The sequence below is a fragment of the Stenella coeruleoalba genome, assembly GCF_951394435.1.
Source record: "Stenella coeruleoalba genome assembly, chromosome: 7".
NCBI classification, from domain to species: domain Eukaryota; kingdom Metazoa; phylum Chordata; class Mammalia; order Artiodactyla; family Delphinidae; genus Stenella; species Stenella coeruleoalba.
In genome coordinates this window covers 53707206-53731966 of record NC_137153.1, presented here as the reverse complement: position 1 = coordinate 53731966, position 24761 = coordinate 53707206, and the positions used below count along the sequence as shown (strand labels likewise).

The following is a 24761-nucleotide window of genomic DNA, read 5'->3' as shown; positions in this document are numbered from 1 at the left end:
TTTTTTCCTCTCGAGGAGATCTCTATCTTGGGTTTCCCAGGCACACACTTTGGGAAATCCTGTTGTGATGACTTATGGAACAAAAGAGAAGAACATTTCAAGAAAGGTGAGATTAATACAACGGGGAAGTTGAAGAAATTTTGACCTGCTTAAAAGCTAAGGAGTAAATTAGACAGGGGACATGGTTGGCAGTCTTAGAACATGTTGTTTCAGTGCTGTGAAATGTCCAATTCAAGGGACTTTACCGTAGCAAAGTTTAGATGTTGAGGAAGAAAGGTAGTATAAATTATTTATTCAGGGAGTTGCCCTTTGGAAGAAAGGGAGGACAATAGTGAGAAAGCGCTGCAGGTTCAACCCAAGAAGCTTCCATTTTTGAGATCAGGAAAGCTTGGTTTTGTTGCCTGTTATTTTTATAAGGTGACTTAGAGAACAGTACTGACAAGCTTTTTTTTTAAGTTATACTGTAATAAATAGGTGGCCTAAAGCATCCTATTTTTTAGAGTGGTGTAATTTGCTGGGTTCAGTGCTGCATGGGAATTGGATAAATTGGGATCCTTGGGAAATCTTATTAGTTCTGTGCCTCCACTTTGCCACCTGCCCTTCTCCATGATTTTGTTTTTGTTGTTGTATTTGAGAGCCCAGTAGGAGTCAGAGAGGTGTGATGTAAATATTAAAAGTTGGTGCTAATTGCTTGCTTGTTCCTCTTTTAGAAGACACAGGATCTGTTTTGATGTGTGAGTTTCTAGGTCATTTCTATACTTCCTGAAAAAGCTCACCAATGCTTCACACTTGTCACTAACAGTTGGATTCATGATTAAACGGAAGCTTGTGCCAGAGTGAGGCATAATTTAAAAATTTTGTGAAAGTTTGATTCTTTCTTCCTCAGAAGTTTTGATCCACAGAAGAATTAATTTCTATTTCAAATGTGTGGTTGAACTTTTAAAATCCTGTTATTTAGGCTTGAACTTTTGGATTGTTTTGTTTGTTTCTGTGGAGTGAATTCATCTGTTTCAGGATTTGCTCTAATGGGAAAAACTAAGAGCTGTTGGGCATTTTTAGTTTATTTATCAGTCATGGCATTTGAGGGCTGAAGTGGTTAACAGGGAAGGGTATGCCAAGGGATTGCTCTGCAGAGCCCTGTGCTTTATGTCCATTGTTGTCTTTGGAATGAATTACTTTCATGTTATTTGACAAATAGTTGGTTTGAACTCCGTTTCCGGACTAACAAATATTCTTTTGTTTTGGTTACAGAATCTGCTTACGTACATGTGAGAGAAGTAAAAATGTCAGATGATATCAGGAAAAGGTTTGAATTTCCAAATTCTCTTATCCAATCACAGGTAATTTTATTTGTTTGTTTATGCTTCATGGTAACAAACAAACATTTTTGGTGGATTGTTAATTGAATTTTATATTTTTAACATTAAATATTTTTATTCTTCTATGTACTGAAATATATATTAATAAACAACTTTTATATCAGTTAATTTGAAAATTTATGTATGACATAGGAAAGTAAATATTGAAATTGACCAATCTCTGCTTTCATTTATGTCATACTTTTCTTCTTAGAGATAAAAACCTTGATTAACCCTTGAATATATATTTTTTGGTCTGTAATTAATTATTGGGAACAGAATTAAATGGTTATACGTCTACAAAGTATGAGAGATTAATATTGAAAAAGGTATATTCCACCACAGTACAACATTAAGAATAAAGATATTTATAATAATGACATTCAATAGGTAAAATACCGTGGATTAAAAAATTGGATCTACATGCTAACTCAGGTAGAAGATTGTGTTAATTTATTTTAGAAGAGCTTTTCAGTTATTAGGGTTAAAACAACTGATTTTCTGGTTAGCCTTCAGCTAACTAGAAGCATCCCTGTTAATCAAGGTACCATAATAGCTACCATTTTTTCTTGTGAGAGTAAAGCTAAGGGGCCAGCAGAAGCCTGCCTGAAGACTTACCAACGTACAGCGTCTTGGATACTTTCAACAGTTACCTTCGGAGATGCCTGCTGTGGGAATTGACTTAGCTGGGTAGTGGGGAACCCTTCCATGAGGAGTAGAACACTCCTTATGCAAGATTCCCTTCTACCTGACTGGGTTGGAGTCATATCCTGTGCAGCACAGGTGCTTACCATGAAGAAGAAGATGAATGCTTGGAGGATGCTGTCCACAGTTTTTATTTTTCTGTACCTGGAGTCCCTTTATTAGCATAGATAAATCAAGAAATGCCTATTTGTGTTGCTGTTACAATTAAGTGAAAAGTGTATTGTCTAGTGTACGATATCTAAACTGTTCTGTTACGGAAAACTTAAGTAGCAGTATAGGCTGATTGATACTTGGATTTTGTATTTTAAAATCAATTTAGGCTATATTCTCTGATTTGTTAGAGAGATAAATTGGAAGGTAAATTAGAGAAATTGAATTTGGTGGGCAATGGGGGGATGTTTTATCATTAAGCTTTTTTCTTTTAGTCCTTTTTCTAAATATGAACAGTAGCTTTTTTTTGTCCTTGTTGTGTTTCATATTGGTTTCATTAGGTTCTTGCAACTGTGCCCTGTCCTCTGAATACTTCTTATTGTTCTTCTGTAACCACTGCTCAGTGTTAGCACCATATTTCATTGATTCATACACATTTTTTCACATTTTAACATCTGTGAAATTGGGTTGTACCTAGTAATTGATGGCAGCGGTCATTATACAGTTGGTATTGCCTGCACATTTATGAAGTTGGCCATGATTTTCTAAAAGAGTCTGAAAGAGCTCTTTCATTAATATAAAATAAGAAATTTAAATTATAAGAAGCACTGTATAACACAGATTAGTTGGCAGACTTTTTTTCTTTCTTGATGGTACATAAAATAATGGTGCATCTCGCAGTTGATGGCCAGTTACATTCAATGAAATATGGTATATTTTGTAAACAGGAACTGAAACTATTCACTGGTCCTCAATTCTTTGTTACTATCCCTTTAACAAAGAGGTAAGAGACAGTTCATTGATCTAAACTTAAAATTCATGTGAATGTGTGACTTGTATTGTAAAACTTAGACCGTCAAGCATTGAGGTCTGAATTCAATTCCAATGTGTGAAATACAAAAAGAAATGAAGGAGTAGGTGCTTTGTTTTTATTTGAGCTTTTCGGGAGACTTTGCAACACTGACAGGTATTCATAGTCTTTTCAGACATTGGTCTCAAGGGCAGGCTGAACAGTTGTTGCCGAAGCAAAGTTTCTCCCAACCCATACATAGCATGGCTGTCATTGTTGCTAGCCTGTGGCTCTAAGACAGCAGTGCTGTGTGGTGCTGAAAAACTAGGAGAGTGGAGTTGAGGTGATGGGAAATAATGACATTTACGTATTTATGGAATCAGCTCTCCTATAAGAATCTTAGTTTTAATTACTGGCTTTTTGACCAAAGAAGATATGGAAAAATTTTAGAGATTTATGAGTATGAAAGCTTATTAAGGGGCTGAAACCTATGAGAAACCAACAAAAAAAATTAAATCATAGAGCATAGAGGAAGGAGAATGGTCATGGTGAGGGGAGGACCTGTTGGTTCAAATCTGTGTGGGCCATAATCATGAAGATGGGGATGACGATCTTCATTAAGGGCATGATGAAAAATGATGCGTTTCATTTAGCTGCGAAGATGATTTTAAGAATTGTGGAGTTTCTCACTTTTCTCATGCTTTAATGGATTAAGCAATCTCAAATTATCTTCTAATACTAAGTGACAGCAATTTAAACTGAAATTCCAGCAATTTTCTCAACATCTATGAACAATAGTTTGCTTATTGGGATAAAATGTAGGATAAAATGCTTACCTTGAGAGTTGTTAATGAAGATAAGAGATTATGTATGTGGAGTGCCAATACAGTGCCTTCTACAAAGCACACACTATGAATGGGAGTGACTGGCATACCATATCAACTAGTACTGCTATTAGTTACCTTCAAATTCACTATTGAGCGAGAACTTCCAAGGGAATGTATTCATTAATTTTGTTTGTTTTTTTAGGCTGCAGGTCATCTTATTGCTGCAGTTCTAAAGGAAAATGTTTTTTCAGAAAAGATCCACCAGTCCACAAACCAGGTCTGTCTTTAACTTTGTGCTTTAGTTCTATTCAGATATTGCTGCTAGCTGGACTGCATAAGCACTTCTTTTGTTTTCCTCACAGTTCAGGTCACTATAGAAATGATTTTGCCTTTTTTTGTTCGTTTGCCATGATTTTCTTTTTTTTTTTAAAATTGATTAATTAATTTATTTATAGCTGTGTTGGGTCCTTGTTTCTGTGCGAGGGCTTTCTCTAGTTGTGGCAAGCGGGGGCCACTCTTCATCGCGGTGCGCGGGCCTCTCACTATCGCGGCCTCTCGTTGCGGAGCACAGGCTCCAGACGCGCAGGCTCAGTAATTGTGACTCACGGGCCCAGTTGCTCCGTGGCATGTGGGATCCTCCCAGACCAGGGCTCGAACCCATGTCCCCTGCATTGGCAGGCAGATTCTCAACCACTGCGCCACCAGGGAAGCCCGCCATGATTTTCTTTTAAACTTTAAAATTTGTAACAACACTCCAGGAATGAGATATGGAAGGGGTGAAGGGGAGTATTCTTATGACTATTAATGAAAAATAACATGGGTGGAAGGAGGGTAGGCATGCTTTAGAGAAGGCTGATAGAGTTACTGCTGAGGGAATCTTTTTGTTTAATGGAGAAAGTGAACATAGTGGCTCTGTTGGGGTGTAGGAGATTTCTCATGCTTTAGGTATAACCCCAAATATGCGTTCTAAGTCGGAAAGGTCATCCCCTGACAGGAGGAGCTGGAGGAAAAATTCTGTGCCATTCATAGAGCCGTTGAATGCTAAGAGTTGAAGCAATGCCAGCTTACTGACATATTTACCACTTGGGTTTTGGTTGACCAGTGTTGTGTATTTTGACATGCTGATTGGAAGCTCTGCTTAAGTAGGTCCTCTAAGGTCACTCTATGGAGAATATAGGTGATGGAAATAAGATTTTTTTTTTCATAACAGAAATAAATTGATTTCCTTTCTCTCACATTCCTTTTTATTAGCTGCTCCAAGTTACATCTCTTCACAGCTTCTGCTGACATGTTGAAGTCAATGTAGGGGCATACTTCACTAATTGGCATTTATCTGGTGTTTGTATGTAGTCATATAAATTAGGTTTTCTGAGAATTCTGATCTTAATCCTGCCGATAATCACATTATGTACTCTGAGAAGATCTAGTGTTTTTACTTAAACTGCCAGGATTTACTGAATGTCAAATCCCTGTAACTAAATGTTTCCTCTTCTAATAAATGAATGCTTACTTCCATGAGGGCACAGTATTACCTGAGGCAACAGTTTTTTTTATTCATTTATTTTGTTATTCTGGCTTAGTAGTGGAGTGATGACATTTAGAACGCTTTGGTATTGTCCATAAAGGTGAATAAAATTTCCTTCTGAATAAAAGAAATGGAATATAAATATTTCTTCCCTTCAGTGACTGTTAATTGTATTGTTATGTTAGTGGGATTCTAAGACTGAAGAGGCTCTCAGAGCCAGCTACTGTGGGAAAGTTAGCACAATTTAATGTTGATTTTCATTCTTTTAGTTATTCTATGGGAGCTGGGGAATCTTAATTTTTTTTTCTCCAGATTGTATGTTTCCCTAATAAATTATGTCAGGAGGAAGGAAAAATAGCTTCATTGTGTGTTCTTTAAAAAAAAAAAGCAAAAAAAAAAAAATCCCCAAAACAACATGTAAAATCTAAATGGACTTAACCCACAATACATTCAAATAGAGGTTTATCATTAGTAGTGAACCTTTATTTTTGAGGGGAGGCTCATGAGTTCCTGAGAAAGTTATGAAAGCTAGAACTTCTCTTTTTATAGGATTTTTCAAAATAAAGAACTTATATTTATCTGTGTGTCCTTCCGGTGCTTTCCTGTCAAAAGTGACAGGTTCACAGTGTGAGGGGGAGAAGTCACAGTCTTCCTTGGACAAAACACTTTTTCTAGGCTTTTGTTTGTAGTCATGGAACCAGCAGCTTGCTCGTAGCCTGTCCTACTTCTGTCTCCTTCCTCTGGGTCCACATTCAGCTTCAATCACTTGGGGCAGGGACATTGTGGGGGATAGTGGGGTGGCATGTGGGTGATAGAGGTTGGTGGGAGGAGAGCAGGAACATTTTCTGAAAATGTTACTGCCATTTAGGGCTTGAAGCATAGGTATGATTTGGAGTCCAACTTAGACTAACTGATATGCTGGTATTGTTCATGTCTGGTTAAATGGCTTAGTTAGAGCACAGTGCTGGAGCCAAGTCATAGTTTCGATCTCCTAGTAGTTGTGTTGCTCGGACTCAGGTCATACTTCTGCAGCCAGCCTCATTTTGCAGCAAAGGCACCAGATGAGAGAGAGTTGCTATATCAGAACATAGCCATTACCTCTCTTGGAAAACCGACTTTAGTGTATTCTACAAATGGTGTGACATGGTTTTTGTAGAGGAAAGTTAGCCCACTGTGAACGAATTACACTTTTTTTTTTTTTTTTGCGGTACGCGGGCCTCTCACTGCTGTGGCCTCTCCCGTTGCGGAGCACAGGTTCCAGACGCGCAGGCTCAGCGGCCATGGCTCACGGGCCCAGCCGCTCCGCGGCATGTGGGATCTTCCCGGACCGGGGCACGAACCTGTGTCCCCTGCATCGGCAGGCGGACTCTCAACCACTGCACCACCAGGGAAGCCCCGAATTACACTTTGATGAATGGCTGGGGGTGTATATGCATTTGCTGCTCATCAGACGTGTGTTTTAATCACTTGTTTGATTTCAGACTCCTGCTTTGAACTTGCTGTGGGAGAAGTGTTGCAGTGATAATGTCGTGGTTCGAACAGCCTGCTGTGAGGGTCTGGTAGCCCTTGTCGCTCAGGATCTTGCGGAGTTCAGCTATGTTCTCAATGGGATTCTCAACTTGATTCCATCGACCAGGTGCTCTTTCCTTCATGTTTCATCAGTTAATGATTTAAAGTTTTAGAAAAAAATTCATTCATTTGCCATTAAGGGTCACCATTCATCCTACTTGCCAGTTGTTTTTATTTCCCTAAAAATGTCATGCAGTTGAAATTTCATATGTGGTGAGAACATGCTAATTTAAGCTCTAAAAGTTTGGGGATTTGTGGTCATTTGCTGTACTTAAGTTTTGGGGTTCTGCTTATTTTGTCATTGCTCTTTTTAAGGAATAGCTAAGTAGTTTATAACTCACAGTTTGCAGTACAAATTCCTGACTTATTTTAAGAAAGAAGGTTGCCCATAAGCATCATTCCACAGTGGTAAAGTTTATACACTATTGGCAATACTTGGTCAGCCTTTAGCATCAGTGCATGCGTTAGAAACTAACAGCACTAATTTCTTTAAAAGCATTTTGTGGTTTAGACATGTCTTCCCCTGATTATTCCAAGTAAATAATGTTCTTTGAATTTGTTTGGAATGACCATATTTATTCCATTCACAGACTGAGGTTAATGGAATCCCAGGGGATAAAATGGGCATTCTGAGGTAGTCAAACAAGACTGTATTTGAACCATCCCATGGAAGTGAGCATCTCTTGTAAGATACTCCCTGAAAAGGAGGTGCCACTCTTTGCTTCAAGAAATGGTCTTGATCTATATGCCCTCAGTTTTGCCTGCTTTAAATCATTTGAGCTTCTGTCCCCTTCTCCCAACTCTTAACCCAGGCCCCCGCCTCCTTCTCTGTGGGGTTACTTGTTCTCCTGATGTTTCTTACTCACCTTTACTGTAGTATCATCAGAGCTGAATACTTAATCTTTTTTTCTGCCTTCTGTGGAGACGGAGTACAACTGTAACCATCAATGTATGGACAGTGCCTTCCTAGACTTGAGGTCTATTAGGTTAAGTAACCTCTGGCCTTTTAACCTTTCTTCACAAATCTTATTTTGTTCCCTTACATCAACTCTTTGAATCTTTTTGGAGCCTTGATTTTTTTCTTTATATTCTGCTATCTACATTTATAAGTCCAAGCCCTTTAGCGTGGTATACGTGCCTTTCCCAAACTAGTTCCCACCTTCTGTTCAACCTGCGTTTTCTGCCGTGAACCCTCCTCTAAGCCGTACATACCTGTTCCCGAGCCTGAGCATGCTGTACCTCTGCATGGAATGTTCCTTCCCCTTCTCTTTCTGATATCATCTTCTTCATCCTTCAAGGCTCAGCTCAGATGTCACCTCTCCTGCCTAGACACTTCCCTCTTCTCAGCTGGGCTACTTGCTCTTTCACAATATAGTTCTATTTTTAACCTGTATTTTTGTCTCTAGCACACTCTTCAGCAGTTAGTAGATGACCAAATCTTTCTGAATAAGTAAGGTTTGATCATGGCTAAAAACTTAACTCATTTTCTGTCTTTTTCTTTGTGTGCATGCCCACGTGCACATGCACGCACGCGCACAGACTCAAACAAATGTTTTTAGAAAGATTAGTTTTAAAAGATTAGTTTTGAGGCGGCTTTTAAAAGGTTAAGTTTTTGGTTTTTTTAAAGTGTTTTTATTTTTTTATTTATTGGCCGCGTTGCGTCTTTGTTGCACTGCGCGGGCTTCTCATTGCACTGTGCGGGCTTCTTATTGCGGTGGCTTCTCCTGTTGCAGAGCATGGGCTATAGGCGTGTGGGCTTCAGTAGTTGTGGCATGTGGGCTCAATAGCTGTGGCTCACAGGCTCTAGAGCACAGTCTCAGTAGTTGTGGCGCACGGGCTTACTTGCTCCATGGCATGTGGGATCTTCCCAGACCAGGGCTCAAACCCGTGTCCCCTGCATTGGCAGGTGGATTCTTAACCATTGTACCACCAGGGAAGTCCTAAAAGGTTAAGTTTTAATGTGTCTCTTTTTGTAACTTATTGGTTGCCCTTAAGCAAGCCACCTAGATTTTGCCTCACCCTTTTTTTTAAATGCAGGTGTAGTATTAGTTCCTCCCTAAATATTTTCAAATGCCTTAAAATTCACAAACATAGAACCTCCTTGCATTGTCTAGTTGTACTGTTTATATCCAAAAGTAAGAGTATCAGCAGCTAAAGGGGCCAGGGGCCAGCTAATGTCTCTGACTAAGGGATAATTAGAGCACGTTAGGTTATACCTTTAATTCCAGAATGTCCTATTAGAAAATTATGCTGGTGTGGGATATCCTTCACACATCAGTATAAGTCCATCATCACTATTGTAAACCAAAAAGCATAAGCTTTGCTGAGAGTGGATCAGCATGTCATCTGTATATGTGAAAATTTGTCAGTAATATTAGATTTTTTAAAATTAAAAAATACATTTTTTGAATTAGCAACATGTTCATGTGGTAAAAAATTCAAAAGGGTGTAGGAGGCAAATTCTCTGTCTTTCCTCTGTATCTCAGTTTTTCTCCTCAGGTAAAACTCTTAACAGGTCTTGTTATCCTTCTAAAGATGCTGTATGTACATATAACTGAAAATTTATATGTACATGTTTTTTCTTAAAAAAAATTAGTAGCCTACTATACATAGTATTCCTTATTTTGCATTTTTCAATGAAGCAAATATATCTTGGACATCATTCCTTACCATACATAAAGTGCTTTCTATTTTTTCTGGCTGTATAATATTCCATTGTATGAATATGCTGTAATTTACCAATTCCCTGTTGTTTTCAGTTATTTGCAATTATAGGCAGTGCTTCAGTGAGTAATCTTACACATATAGGTTACCATTAGTTTTCAAGGGTCTTTGGAAATATGGCCAAGATATAGAAGAAAGCCTTGAATTTTATGGTAAGCAAATATAGGAATTTTAACAATTGAAGGATCCTGAAAAAACTTTTTTTAAAGTTTCTTAGAGTGTTCATGTTGTCTAAATTGTTAGCCACAGGAGATGTAGACAGAGTAGGTTCTGAAGCTAACCAATTTAACTTTTGCATCAGTTTGATCGTGAAATGTGTTATATAAGTGCTAGGTTTTCTTTATTGTTGTCAGTAGAGGTAAGGATAATTTCTGAAGAATTTCCTTTGTTTTATTTCAAGTAGTAGAGCTTTGTGGTTTGTAGTGATTACAAAGACTATACTTTGCATTGTTTATGCCTTAACAAAAGCAAAATGAGAATCAAATTTAATAAATTAAATTTAATTTAATTAAAAACAGGGATCCAAACAGCCTCCTCCTCCAAATGCTCCTCAGGGAATCTTCTGAGACAGAAAACCATCTTTTATCTTTGGGATCTAAAAACAAAAATGAGTTTGTCATTTCCCTGTGGTTCTTGGCTGAGACATTTTGGATCTTCAGTTTCCAGTGTTTAAATTTCTTCTTGTCTGTGGCTTTCTCTTCTTAAAATAGAGATTTATGGCAGTCTAGAGGCACCTTGGGAACAGAGCCACACAACGATTGCTCAGCTTTGATGCAGAAGAATGAGCCTAAAACTGTATTTTTTCATTTTGCCTACCTAGTATCCTAACATTCTTCAGAGGGAGAGAGAAAGAAGGAGAGGGAGAGGAAGGGAGGGAGAGAGGGAGATGGAGAGAGAAGGGAGGGAGAGAGGAAGAGAGAAAGAGGGAAAGAGGAGAGAGAAATGGCATCCTTCTGTGGAATAGATATTTAGAAGATGTAGCTTCCAGAGCTTTCTCAGCATTGCAGTAAATGTTGAAAGCTGCAAGGAAAGATGGAGGAAAAGTCAGTGAGGTTCTCTCTCCTAGCCTTATAACCTGCTCCTTGGATCTTTGCAGGTCTAGTATGTAAATTCCCTTGGAACATGTATGAAAAGCTGCCTCCTCTTAACCACCCCCCACCCCCAAATCCAACCCACAATTTGAGAAACATTGGTCTAGAGCCTGCTACATTGTATAGTATAACTTTGAGTAAGACTTGACATTGGTAAAGCTCTGGTTGTCTAAACTTCAGGGAGTGGCTGGGAAAGTATCTGGCTCTGTTTGAGAGACTGTTCCCTTCAAAGGAATAGTTGGATGTCCAGAGTGTTCTCGGTTTAAAGCTGAGGCAACATGAAACAATTGTAAACTAGTTTTTATAGCTTCTGTAAACAAAGAAGTGGATTTAAGAGGTTGAAAATGTTCTTTTAATCAGTAAGGAAATTTGAAAAATAAAATTATTCCCTAGGGAGGGTGAAGGAAAGAAGGGGGCTACAGAGAAAACACAGTTAGGAAATTATTATCACCAGTTAAATGTAAATTTTGAAATTAAATAAAATTAGGGTGAATGATATACATAGTAGCATGTCCTTTTCTTATCCTTTAAGGAACTGCTTGTTTTCAGTTTAGATTGTTTTTGTTTTTACATTGAGTTTATCCTATGATAAAGATTCCCAAAGCAAGGAGTTTCCTCATTTTTCTTTCCTTAGATCCCCGCCCCCTCCCTTAACTGCACTAGCTTCTAGAAAGCTCATGCAGCCATTGTTATAGTTGCTTAGTAACGGGATTGTGAATAAAAACAGTACTCTCCTGTGGAACCAGGTATTTAGTTTTCGATACTGAGATGTCATGACAGCCTGTAATTTCAGTTCAGCTGCTTCCCCGACCCGCCACCCCTTCTTTCAAAAAATGTGTTTGGTAGGACGGTTATGCTCTAGATAAACTAGCGCTTCATTTTGTTCCTTTTGTGCTTTCAAACAGGGAATGGACCTGCAATTTATGTATTTGGGGGAAAAAAATGTATTAGGGTGTGAGAGATTAAAGTCTATTTTCTGAGATTCCTAAAGGCTACTTTTTAATAAATCTCAAATAGGATATTAATAAATGCCCATAATAGGTCCCGGCCAAAGCTGCTGGATCCAGTGAGTCTTTGATCATGGATTGATGAGGGTCCAGTTAGATTTAAAATGACTTTGAGAACTATTTGCAGTTAAGATTTAGGGTAATTTCATGAGAAAATTCTTACCTCTCAGGGTCTTTTCTTTTGTCGATGACCCTGTTCCTTGGAACACTTAATTGCTTTGTTATCATGTAGGAAACTGGTTAGCAACAAGGAGACGCTGTATTCATACTTTGTATTATTGAGGCTTTTCTGTACTATTTAGCTTCTTTCTCTTTATTTTACTTGGCAGGAGAAGAAGAACCAAAGAAGGATGCCTTTATGAGGTTTTTCCAAGATTTGAGGAAGACAGTCTTAGTTAGCATGCTTTCATTTGCAGCCAGGGAGTCAGAGAATTTTTCATGAATTTGAGTTGGTTTCAGGGTTTATATCTACATTGGTATCATTGCTCATTTAATTTTAACTCTTATCTGACAATGACAGAATTCTTGGACCATGTCTGTCTCCTCATCTTGTCTTTTAAGTATTCCGTAAGCCTTTTAGCTTGTTTTCAGATGTTCTCTTTTCCTTTTTTCGAATTCTTTTTCTTTCTCTAAAATTACAGAATCTCTCTCAACTTGTAGCTCATCACCAGAAAAGTAATTCTAGCCACTTTTCTCATCTAGGTCATTCTGCCCTATTTCTTTTTAAGTTAACTGATCTGGTTGAAGGCTTTGTTTGTCACAAAATATTCCATTGTAAGAGTCATGTATTTATGCTAAGGTGTTTTTAGGTGGTTTAAGAAAAGTGACTACTGAAATACATGTTACTTTTATAATGGAAAAGTGCTTCAGAAGAAATCAGACTGTTTTCTGGTACTTAGAACTTTCCCAAGCAAAAACTCAATAGCATTATATCTTTTAGATTTTTTTGAAAGAAACATTATTTTTTGTCATTTATGGGTTAACCATGGGTTCCACAGAACTGTTTTTTTATTTCCTCCCTTTCTTCCTGGCTCTGTCTCTCTTTTCTCATATAATTTTATTATAAATTTAGGAAATGACTTGATCATTAATCTAGTGTTTAACATTCTCTTATTTGCTGGTGACTTACTGTACTTAAAACTGACCACTTACCCTTCCTAGTTAAAAAGAGACTTGGCTACATTTGTACCATTTGCTCCCATGATACCCAGGATGCCCTCTTTTGGGATGTTTGTATAATTCTCTTCAATGCAAATTTTTGTTATTCTCATCCCTGGTCAAAAAATTAGTATGCGGGGCTTCCCTGGTGGCACAGTGGTTGAGAGTCCGCCTGCCGATGCAGGGGACACGGGTTCGTGCCCCGGTCCGGGAAGATCCCACATGCCGCGGAGCGGTTGGGCCCGTGAGCCATGGCCGCTGCGCCTGCGGGTCCGGAGCCTGTGCTCCGCAACGGGAGAGGCCACAACAGTGAGAGGCCCGCGTACCGCAAAAAAAAAAAAAAAGAAAAATAAGTATGGGTACTTCCTTGCATCTCATATTTAGAATATTTCGAAGCTAAAGAACCAAGCATTAATTGTAATCTTTTCAAAAGGAGACCGAGCATACATGAGCAGTATTTAATGCTGTAATCAAATAACCCCCAAAGGAAACCTGAGATATGGTATTCATATGCACAGTAGTAATTGTGCTGTATTTACCTAGTGAAGAGCAATTTTTCTGGGTGGTTTTAATTAGTATAGTTTGTACAGCTTGACCAAACATTTTTTTCTTTTCTTTTTCTCTGGAGTGTTCAGCATCATTATTGACCCACACTCCTTATGATGAGATCTGGGTTTGGCTCTTATGCCAGTGAAAATTGAGCTTCCATTTTTTAAAATTAATTAGTTTATTTTTTTGTGGTATGCGGGCCTCTCACTGTTGTGGCCTCCCCGTTGCGGAGCACAGGCTCCGGACGCGCAGGCTCAGCGGCCATGGCTCACGGGCCTAGCCGCTCCGCGGCATGTGGGATCTTCCCGGACCAGGACACGAACCCGTGTCCCCTGCATTGGCAGGCGGACTCTCAACCACTGTGCCACCAGGGAAGTCCTTTTTTAAAAATTTTTATTGAAATACAGTTGATTTACAATGTTGTGTTAGTTTCAGGTGTACAGCAAAGTGATTCAGTTTATATATATACACATATATATATATTCTTTTTTAATATTCTCTTCCATTATAGGTTATTACAAGATATTGAGTATAGTTCCCTGTGTTATACAGTAGGCCCTTATGGGTTAGCTGTTTTATATATAGTAGTGTATATATGTTAATCCCAAACTCCTCATTTATCCCTCCCCCCTCCTTTGGTAACCATAAGTTTGTTTTCTATGTCTGTGAGTCAATTTCTGTTTTGTAAATAAGTTCATTTGTATCTTTTCTTTAGATTCCACATATAAGCAATATCATATGATATTTGTCTTTCTCTGTCTGGATTACTTCACTTAGTATGATAATCTCCAGGTCCATCCATGTTGCTGCAAGTGGCATTATTTCATTCTTTTTTAATGGCTGAGTAATATTCCATTGTATATATGTACGACATCTTCTTTATCCATTCATCTGTCGATAGACACTTACGTTGCTTCCATGTCTTGGCTATTGTAAATAGTTCTGATATGAACGTTGGTGTGCATGTGTCTTTTCGAATTAAGTTTTTCTCCAGATAAATGCCCAGGAGCAGGATTTCAGGATCATATGGTAGCTCTATTTTTAGTTTTTTAAGCAACTTCCATACTGTTCTCCATAGTGGCTGTATCAATTTACATTCCCACCTTTTTTTTTGCATTGTTTCTTGTCACTGCACTTGTAGCTCAGGCCTGAAGTTTCCTTTGCTCCCTCTTAGAGGGTTCTTGAGTCAGTTCAGTTTGTTTTGGCAGCTACCCAAGAAAGGACTTGTTCCAGCCGACCTTTACTAAAGGACTTTGGGCAGAAGGTTCTTGAGTGTGACAGGACTCTGTGGGCTACGAGTTACAGAAACCCACTTGAACTCGTTTGAGCATAAAACGGTGATTTTAATTTTTTTGCTAAAGGGGTGTCCCACAGGACTTAAGAACAGGGATGTACCTGGGCCTCAGAAACAAACTGGATACAGGCTGTGTGTCTCTTCTCCCTTGCAGCAAACTGACTTCTCTGCTTCCTAGTCTACAGGACACCACCTGCTCCTGGGTTAACATCTCTTATCTGTAAGAGATAGCCAGACTGAGGTTTGAATTTCTTGGCCACAATTACAGATTTCCAAGGACCAGCATGTGTGAGATGTTCACTCCTGGACCAGTCAGTTCTGCTAGGGGCTGTGTATTAGTTTTCTAGGGCTGCTGTAACAAATGACTACAAACTTAAAGCAACAGAAGTTTATTATTCCACAATTCTGAAGGCCAGAAGCCCAAAACCATGGTGTCAGCAGGATTGGTTCCTTCTGGAGGCTGGGAGAGTCAGTTCCATGCCTCTTTCCTAGCTTCTGGTGGCTGCTGGCAACCCTTGATGTTCTTTGGCTTGTGTCTGCGTAATTGAAATCTCCGCCTCTGTCTTTCCATGACCTTCTTCTCTGTGTTTCAAATCTTTTCTCTCCTTTGTGTGATAAGGATACCAGTCATTGGATTTAAGGCCCACCCAGGATGATCTCATCTTAAGATCCTTAGTTATATCTTTAAAGATCTTATTTCCAAATAAAGTCACATGCACAGGAACCAGGGATTAGGACTTAGATGTACTTTTTTTTTGTGGGGTGGGGGGTGGTGGTGGTCGTGGTGGGTGGTGGGGGGAACGGCAATTTAACCCTCTACAGGCTGGGTCTTCATTGTGTGAATATTCGTATGCTGGGATCCTTTCTATAGTAACCATATGAATGGACAAGGAGTGGTAATTCTCAAAACAGAGAGGAGACTGGGACATTATTACTGAAGATTGAACTTGGGGTAAAGCCATGACTCTAGAAATAGGTATCTCTCAGCCTCTCAGCTCAGCTCTAGCTTTGAAACGTAATTGTACTTAAGTTCGGTGATGATATTCTATCTGTGTTACTCTGACTGGGATCGAGGGAGGAGTGGGCACTTCCCTAGAGGTCCAGTGGTTAAGATCTGCGCTTCTACTGCAGGGGGCACAGATTTGATCCCTGGTAGGGGAACTAAGATCCCGAATGTCATGCCGCACAGCCAAAAAAAAAAAAAAAAAAAGATTAAAATGGGATAGAGGGAGGAGAGATTGAGTGGATGGAGAGTCATCGTCAAAGATAACATGATTGTTTTATTGTGATGGCAAAATGCCACCATGTTTTCCATCATCATCATCATCATCATCATCACCATCCTCTGGAATATTTTTTTGAAAGCATGTATTATCTCTCCAAACAGCAATAATGATAGCAGCAACCACTGCCTTGGTTGCCAAGGGAAGGGAGGTAAAGGAAGGAAACTAGCTTGGAGTGTGATACAAAAAAATAGCCAAGAAAATTTTGGAAAAAAATAGGTGTTACAAAGAGGAACTCTTTGATTTTTAAAAATTTAAAAGAAAATTTCAGAAGTAAGTAGAATAGTGTTATGAACCCTCATGTTCCTATCACTCAGCCTAACAACCTTTAGCTCATGGCCAGTCCTGTTCATCCATAATCTCATCCGCTTCCATTCTACCATATTCTTTTGGAGCAAATCCCGGACATTGTATAATTTCTTCTGTAGATATTAAGTATATATCTCTTTTTAAAAAACATAACAGTAATGTGATTATTACACCTGGATATATGTGTGTGCGTTTTGTGTGTGTGTGTAGTTTTTAAATGTCCAGTCAGTATTTAGATTTCTAATTGCTAATAATATATATATATTTTTTTTGCGGTACGCGGGCCTCTCACTGTTGTGGCCTCTCCCGCTGCGGAGCACAGGCTCTGGACGCGCAGGCTCAGCGGCCATGGCTCATGGGCCCAGCCGCTCCGCGGCATGTGGGATCTTCCCGGACTGGGGCATGAACCCGTGTCCCCTGCATCGGCAGGCGGACTCTCAACCACTGCGCCACCAGGGAAGCCCGCTAATAATATTCTTTAAACAATTTGTTTGAATAACCATCCAAATAAGAATTAGTTGTTATTTCTTTAACATCTCTTTTAACCTATAGGATCTCCCCTTCACATATATCCATATTTCTCTGGCTGCCTCTCTCTTTCTTACAATTTATTGAAGAAACTTGGTTGTTTGCAGTGATTCCCACAGTATGGATTTTGCTGGCTGCTTCTCCATGGTGTGCTTTAACTTATTTCTCTGCATTTCCTGTAAATTTTGCTCTAGAAATTTGATGAGATTTAAGTTCAGTTTTTGTCGTTCTTGCAGGGGCATGTCATGGGGGGAAGACTTCTTCATAGGGAGCAATGTGTTCTTCCATGGGGAGGGACATAATGGTGTTAGCAGTTGATGCTTAATGGCTAGATCCATTAATTCATTAGGAGATTCAAAATAGTGACATTTTAATTCTACAATTTTTTTCTTCACTTATTACTTGAAATATTGCTATAAAGAGAACCATCCCCATATCTACTGTTTGGTTACCCAGTAAGTAGTACAGTTTGTATAGGAAGGGCAGGATATATACTTGATTTTTTTCTTTATTTACTAAACTTCAAAACAATCAGTTTTTTTTTTTTACGGCTTCTTCAGTAGTGAACAATTAGATTTTATTTTATAAAGAATTATAATGAGCTCATGGATTTAAACATAATTGATGTATTTCTATCTTCTTCCTTCTTTTTAAAAAATCTTATTTTGAGACTTTATTATCTTTTCACTATTTTGAGTTTATTTTAGACCCACTCTTTTAGAAGCAGCTTGAGAGAGAGAGAGAGAGAGAGAGAGAGAGAGAAGGAGAGAGAGAGAGAGAGGGGAAGAAATTTTAGTAGCTTCAAAAGTCCTATTGCTATTTAATGATGTTCATATATAACAAATGAATTAAGAGGGAAGGGAGTGAAAAAAAATAGCATCTTCCAAAGGGGTCTTCTTGCAGCTGCTCTGATCTTAAGTCACAGGAACCATCTAATATTCATAAGATTCTCTTAGGTGTTAATTGGTAGTGTGGTGAACTTAGCTGCATGGTGGGCAATATTCAACATAGTAGTTAAATCTCTTTTTACCATACTGAATATTTCTTTTATTTTACTTATTCTGTAAGGAGTCTTAAGTTGGTTTTAATGTTGTTTCTACGTGGCTTAAGATGTATTAAAAAAAAACACAACACCCAACAGAAAACACTTGCCTCCCTTCCCCCAACAGGATTATTTCATTGCTTGATAATATAAAGGGTATTATGTTAACTTTATCTTCCCAGTCTTTACAATTCCCTCATTTGCTAAATGTACAATCTCAGAGAGGACTATAAGCACAACTAGTAATATCATTCATATTAGCTTATTTAGTAATAAACTAAATAACAAACTTTATAATAATAAATATATGATACTGTAATTTCAGTGTGCATATGTAAAATCACATAATTATAGAACTAGAAATTACCTTCAAAGGTCACCTCTGTATCTAAGCAAGACAATACCTTAGCTGTCTTCCATCCATCCATCTATCCATCTACTAATTAAACACTTATTGAATATCTCCTGTATACCTCTACTAGGTGCTGTGAGATCATGGTGAGGAAAGCAGACATAGTCATTGCACTCATGATGCTTTTCATTTAAAGAGAGAGATTGCCATAATCACATAGTCACACAATTATATATTAAACTACATTCAAACAAGAACACTGTGCTGAGAGTGCCTTTAATGTGGGAGTTTGACCTTGTCATGGAGGACAGGGAAGGCTTCGCTGATGAAGTGACACTTGACATGAGACTGAGGATTGAATAAAACTTTTATAGGCAAATAGGAGAGGGTAGAATTTTCCAGTTACAGGAAGTAGCATGTGCCAGGTCCCTGTGGTGGGAGGGAAGATGATTAGTTAGGAAGGCCTGAAAAATTTCAAGAGCAAGAGGAGAGTGGTTTGAGATGAAGCTGGGAAGAGAAGTAGGGCTCAGACAGTTCAGCCATCAGACATTCATGATGGCTGATCTGCAGGATTTGGGTCTTTATCCTGAGTGCAGAGGAAATCTACTGAAGTGTAGTGGTGAGTATCAGTGGTTTCAAAAAGACCACTCTGGCTTCAGTGTGCACATAACATTAAAAGTGCTGGGTTTTGGATAGGCAAATAGTGTGGTACAGGGAGATGATTTTAGGTGGCTGTTACTGTAGTTCAGGTGAGGGATGATAGTTGCTTCCTAGAGATGAAGGGAAATAGATGGATTTGTGAGATATTTAGGGAGTGAAGCATTTGAGGTGGATTGAATATGTGGATCACTGAAAGGGATATATCAAAGGTGACTCCTTGATTTCTGGCTTCTCTACCAGGTAGATAGGAAACATTAGAAGACCAGGTATGTGGGAAGAACATGAGTTTGGTTTTGGACATGTTGAATTTGAGGCACAATTGAGATACTGAAAAGGGACTATCCAGTAAACAGTTGGATATGCCTTTTTTTGGTAATGACATCTCTCGAACATATTACACTATGAACAAGTTAGTCATAATATCTAATCAGATCTCCTCCGCCTTGATTAAAAGTCTTCACTTTGATTTGTTAAATAACTTTCTGTGTACCTGTGTACCTCAAACACAGCCAGCCTGCTTGTCTAAGGGCTAATTCCAGATCCTGAAAATGTTCTCAGAAGTCTACTTCCTCGAGTTAACATGTTTTTGTGTCTGTGCTAAACTGTGAAGGCAGGTTCTAAATAAAAGACACGGTGGTTATTTCATTATTTACTTAAATTTCTGCTCATACTGTATATCTAGGAGATCAGGTTTAATCTTCTTTTTGTGTTCAGTGGTCCTTCCTCACCTTGAGATTATAAATCTTTTTTCCTCCTTTTTTTCACTAATAAAAAAATAAAAGTAGTGCATACATTTTTGAAAACTCGAACAATGGCACTTGTGAAAGTAGTAAGTGGTAAAATTTCTCCTTTTTACCATTTTCTCTTTCTTTTCTTCTTTTTAAAAAAAAATTCACTTTCCTGTTGGGCCCTGGTGGAAACTAGGAAGTGACAGTCTGGAAAGGCTCAGGGAGAGTAGAGTGGCTCAGAGATTTCTCCAAATATTGGCCTTGGTTTCCTCTGGAGTATAGGTAAAGCTAGGGTGATCTGAAATCAGATCCAGGCACGTGGAATCAGGGACCAGCTAATTCCAGTGAAATTGGAGCCCCATATCTAGATGTATAAAAAAGTATTTATAAGGGCTTCCCTGGTGGCGCAGTGGTTGAGAGTCCGCCTGCCGATGCAGGGGACGTGGGTTCGTGCCCCGGCCCGGGAAGACCCCACATGCCGCGGAGCGGCTGGGTGAGCCATGGCCGCTGAGCCTGCGTGTCCGGAGCCTGTGCTCCGCAACAGGAGAGGCCACAACAGTGAGAGGCCCGCGTACCGCAAAAAAAAAAAAAGTATTTATAAGCCTATACATTCCATGTGTTTTAAAATTGGGTATCTTATTCATATGTATATTGTTCTAAAACTTGCTTTTTTTCCACTTAATATGTGTTGGACATCTTTTCATAGATCTGTTTGCATCTTTATTAATAGCTGCAGACTATTCTATAATATGATTGTGTCATATTTTAAATATTTCTCTATTGGCAAACGTAGTTTTCTTCTTCCATTTCTTTAAGATAACAAATGCCTTGTAAGATCTTCTTTTGGGCATATGTAAGGGTATTTCTATATGATAGGTTCTTACAAATGCAATTTATGGGAAAAAGACTGTTCATTTAAAATTTTTATGGACACTGCTAAATTGCCCTCCATAAAGTCTGAATGAATGTATGCTCAACCTGAAAATGCTTATTCCCCATTCACTCATTAACACTGGATATTATGAATCATCCTCTTCTGTGATCTGCATATCTATATTCTCTGCTCATTTTTCTATCATATGATCTGCCTTATTTTGTTGCTGTTTTTTGTTTTATATATATTAACCCTTTGTCATATGTGTTATAAATATTTCATCTCAGGTTATCTCTTATCTTAATTTTATGTTTTCTTTCCCCTGAAAACCCTCCCCACTAAATTTGCTAAAGTGATCTGGAATTTTTATGACAGATTGTCTTTTTTTTCTCTCTTTTTTGTACTTTTCCCCTCCAAAACCTCTCTTAACAATTGCTTTAAACTTTATAGTGACATTTGAAAAATGTTAAAGACTTGATTGTAAATTCTTCTGGTATTCATTCTGAACAAGTTCTTTGTAGGCTATATCTTTCTACCACTTCATTTCTTTCTTATGCTTTATCTTAAAAAAATAATAACTTTATTGAGATATAATTCACATATTTAAACTATTCTTTTAAAGTGTGCAATTCAGTGGTTGTTGGTATATTTACAAAATTGTGCAATCATCCCGCATTATATTTTAACTGGAGAACCTCTTGAAGAAAATTTTTCAGAATACTGTGTCTGAAAAATATTTCTTTTGTCTTCTTACATTATTCTTAGTCTTTTTGGGGACGGGGGTTAGATTTATTAAGTTATATAAACCTTTCTCTCATAATTCCATATACATTGCTTCATTTAGTGTTGCAGATGAGAATTCTGATGCCAAATTAGAAATGATGTCAGTCTAATATTCTTTATTTTATAGATTTTATTTTATAACTTAAAGTTCATGGAATTTTCTCTTTACCTGTGGATTTGGGAAATGTCAGAAATTTTTTCAGTCATCTTGCCTAGCACTTGGTAGCCCTTTCAGTTTGAAGACTTAGGTCTAGTGAATTTTTCTTCTATCCTTTCTTTGATTTTTGCTTCTCTAAAGGTTATGTTTTCTTCTATTTTATTATTTTGATTTTTAGCACTATTCAAACTCTTGTAACCTCTTTCTGCAATTATACAGATTTCATATAAAAATTTTTAATTTTGTAAGAGCAGATCTCAGATTCAGAGTAAAAATGGCTTGAAAACAATAAATAGAGGGTTTTGTGAAGAAAGATGGAAAATACTAGGATTTAGGCATTTAGGACTTAACTGTAGTTATTTTTAGGAACAGTCTAGCTTTTAGCATTCATGAACTCTGAAACTTCTGTTTGCATAACCTTACAAAGGGAAAAGCATCATAATCTTTATGGTACAGTTACCATATTAGATTATCACAATTCATGGAAAAAATAACCAGGTACTTTACTGACATAGTATTATTTATTCTTTAAAACAACACAGAGGTGGGCTTATTATTATGATTCTCTTGTACAGGTGAGGATGTTGAGGCTTCTGGACATTAAGTGGCTTGCCCAACATTCCCTAGCTAATTAGAATTAAAGCAGGGATTTAAATACAAATCTGAAACCATCCCTCTCAGCCCACTTGAAATATTTAAATAATTTAAGAAATTATTCTAAAATACTTGAATTTAGGCAATGTGTTACTATTTGAATGGATCTACACGTGATTTGATTAATGCCATCATCTTTCAAAAATTATAATCTATTCATGTTACACTCTTGCTTAAAATATAGTGTGGGGGCTTCCCTGGTGGTGCAGTGGTTGGGAGTCTGCCTACCGATGCAAGGGACACGGGTTCGTGCCCCGGTCCGGGAAGATCCCACATGCCACGGAGCGGCTGGGCCCGTGAGCCATGGCCGCTGAGCCTGCGCGTCCGGAGCCTGTGCTCCGCAACGGGAGAGGCCGCAACAGTGAGAGGCCCGCGTACAGAAAAAAAAAAAAAAAATATATATATATATATATATATATATATATAGTGTGGACTCAATTATCCACACAGTAAAGTCTGGATCCACAAATAAAACAAGATGTAACTTAAAGGTTAAAAAACTGGAGTTAATTTACCAGCCTCAGTGGTTCTGGGAACTCCCTGGAATTAAATGCACATAGGATGTATGTGCTTCTCTCTGGGATTCTAGTGCTTTCATAAAGGGGTAGGTGACCCAAATTGGTTAAAAATCATAAGTCCGTTATCTGTCTTCTGTAAAACTCTAGTCATATGACAAATAAATCATTAGATAAGGAAAACCAATATAGTTTTACATGCAAAAAGGGATTATTTAATGAAACCATATTTCTTGGAAGAAATTCAGTCAGAAATTCCGTCAAAATTGATCATCTAAAATGAGTACTCTTTAAACTGACCATTAGGTCCAGAGAGTGGCCTTATGAGGTTACTAGGTGAGGCTTGGACTTTTTCCATTTCAACCATACATAAATGGAGTCATTTCAGCTTAAATCAGACTTTAAAGCTGATTACCAGTTGTGTAAACATTGCAGACAAGAAGACAAGGAGACTTCTGAACACGTAGTGACCCTCTCACCAAGGTAAACCAGGGCAGACTCCTCTGATAGGTCTCAGTCGGATACTGGAATATGGAACTGCTCACTGATTCAGTGATGATTAGAATTTATCTACTAAATATAGCTACAGACCTCAGATTTCATGGTCTTGTATAAAAATCTAGGCACAGACCTGGGTCAGAGCCATAGGGTTTTGTGTCATCCTGAAGATTAACTTTCAAAAAGCAAGACAGCAGCACTGAGGCCTGTGACTGAGGTCGGACATTCACACCCAGGAATAGGTTCTTGATAAATTGGTGATAGAGCAGTTACAGTTTCCATGCTGAAGACTCTCCAGATCTCTGTAAAGGAAAGTGTACAGGGTTGTGAAGAGCTGGGGCATATACTGGAAGGTAGCATTCCTTAAAGTCTGGGATCCTTAGCTACAGAATGGTTCTCATTCTGTAAAAGTGAATGGTGTGAAGAATTGCAATGAAGGAATTTATTCTAAAAGATTGGATGCTGAGGTATCTTCTTCCTAAGCTTTAGAGGAGGAGGATTCTAGAAGCTCAGGGTGTCAACAGAGAAGGTTCTCAGAAGAATCTGAGCAGTCTCGAAGGAAGAAAATAAGACAGTACCTTGGTTCCCAAGGAGATATCATGCCATCAGACATTCCTAAGACAACAGCATGTCACCCCAAGTTTTTAAAAAATTTACTTTTTAATTTCTATTGAGTCTCAGTGGAATTAACTAGCCATATATATATATATATATATATATATATATATATATATAAATTTTTTTTTTTTTGCAGTACACGGGCCTCTTACTGTTGTGGCCTCTCCTGTTGCGGAGCACAGGCTCTGGACGCGCAGGCTCAGCGGCCATGGCTCACAGGACTAGCTGCTCCGCGACATGTGGGATCTTCCCGGACCGGGGCACGAACCCGTGTCCCCTGCATCGGCAGGTGGACTGTCAACCACTGCGCCACCAGGGAGGCCCAACTAGCCATATTTTTGATGAAGGCAAAGTAGAATTGACACAATACCAATGTAGAGTATGTGAGAAAAGCTGAACCTCAGTTTGATGTCCAGCAGAGAACACACACAGGAAAGAGAATCTTAGGGAACAGGCTTCATGCAGTGTTGAGGCCTCTGTCTTCACCAGAGGATCCATACAGGAGAGAAACCATACACCTGTGATATCCATCACAAAACACTCATTCATTAATCTGCACTGCATGGTCATAAGAGGATCCATGTGAAAAAGAAAACATACTGTTGTATAGATTGTGGGAAATGCTTCAACTGCAAGAGAAACCTCACTGCTCACCAAAGAATCCACTTAGGAAAAAAACCATGTGAGTGTCTCCAGCAGTGCTATGAAATAGAAATATATTGTACTATAAGCCACAACTGTGAGCCACATTTATAATTCAAAATTTTCTAGTAGCTGTATTAAAAAGTAAAAAGAAATGGTTGATATTAACTTTAATAATATATTTTATGTAACCCCACATTTCAAATATATTATTTCAATATATAATCAGTATAAAAAACTACACGATATTTTACAGTCTCTTTTGTGTTCTAAGTCTTTTAAATTCAGCGTGTATTTTACACAACAGCACATCCCAATGTGGATTAGCCACGTTACAAGTGCTCAGTAGCCACATGTGGCCATTGGCTACT

At 38.3% G+C, this 24761-nt stretch overlaps 1 protein-coding gene across 3 annotated transcripts in view; it reads left to right on the top strand.

Moving 5' to 3' along the window:
* The window catches only part of FOCAD (focadhesin), a 314675-nt gene that overhangs the window by 26164 nt on the left and 263750 nt on the right, over nt 1–24761 (top strand). For all 3 annotated transcript variants that reach the window (XM_079927956.1, XM_079927958.1, XM_079927959.1), the window contains exons 2-4: nt 1252–1340; nt 4033–4107; nt 6837–6991. In XM_079927956.1, the coding sequence (XP_079784082.1) occupies nt 1284–1340; nt 4033–4107; nt 6837–6991 (287 nt within the window). In that variant the 5' untranslated portion in view covers nt 1252–1283. The remainder of the gene's footprint in view (nt 1–1251; nt 1341–4032; nt 4108–6836; nt 6992–24761) is intronic.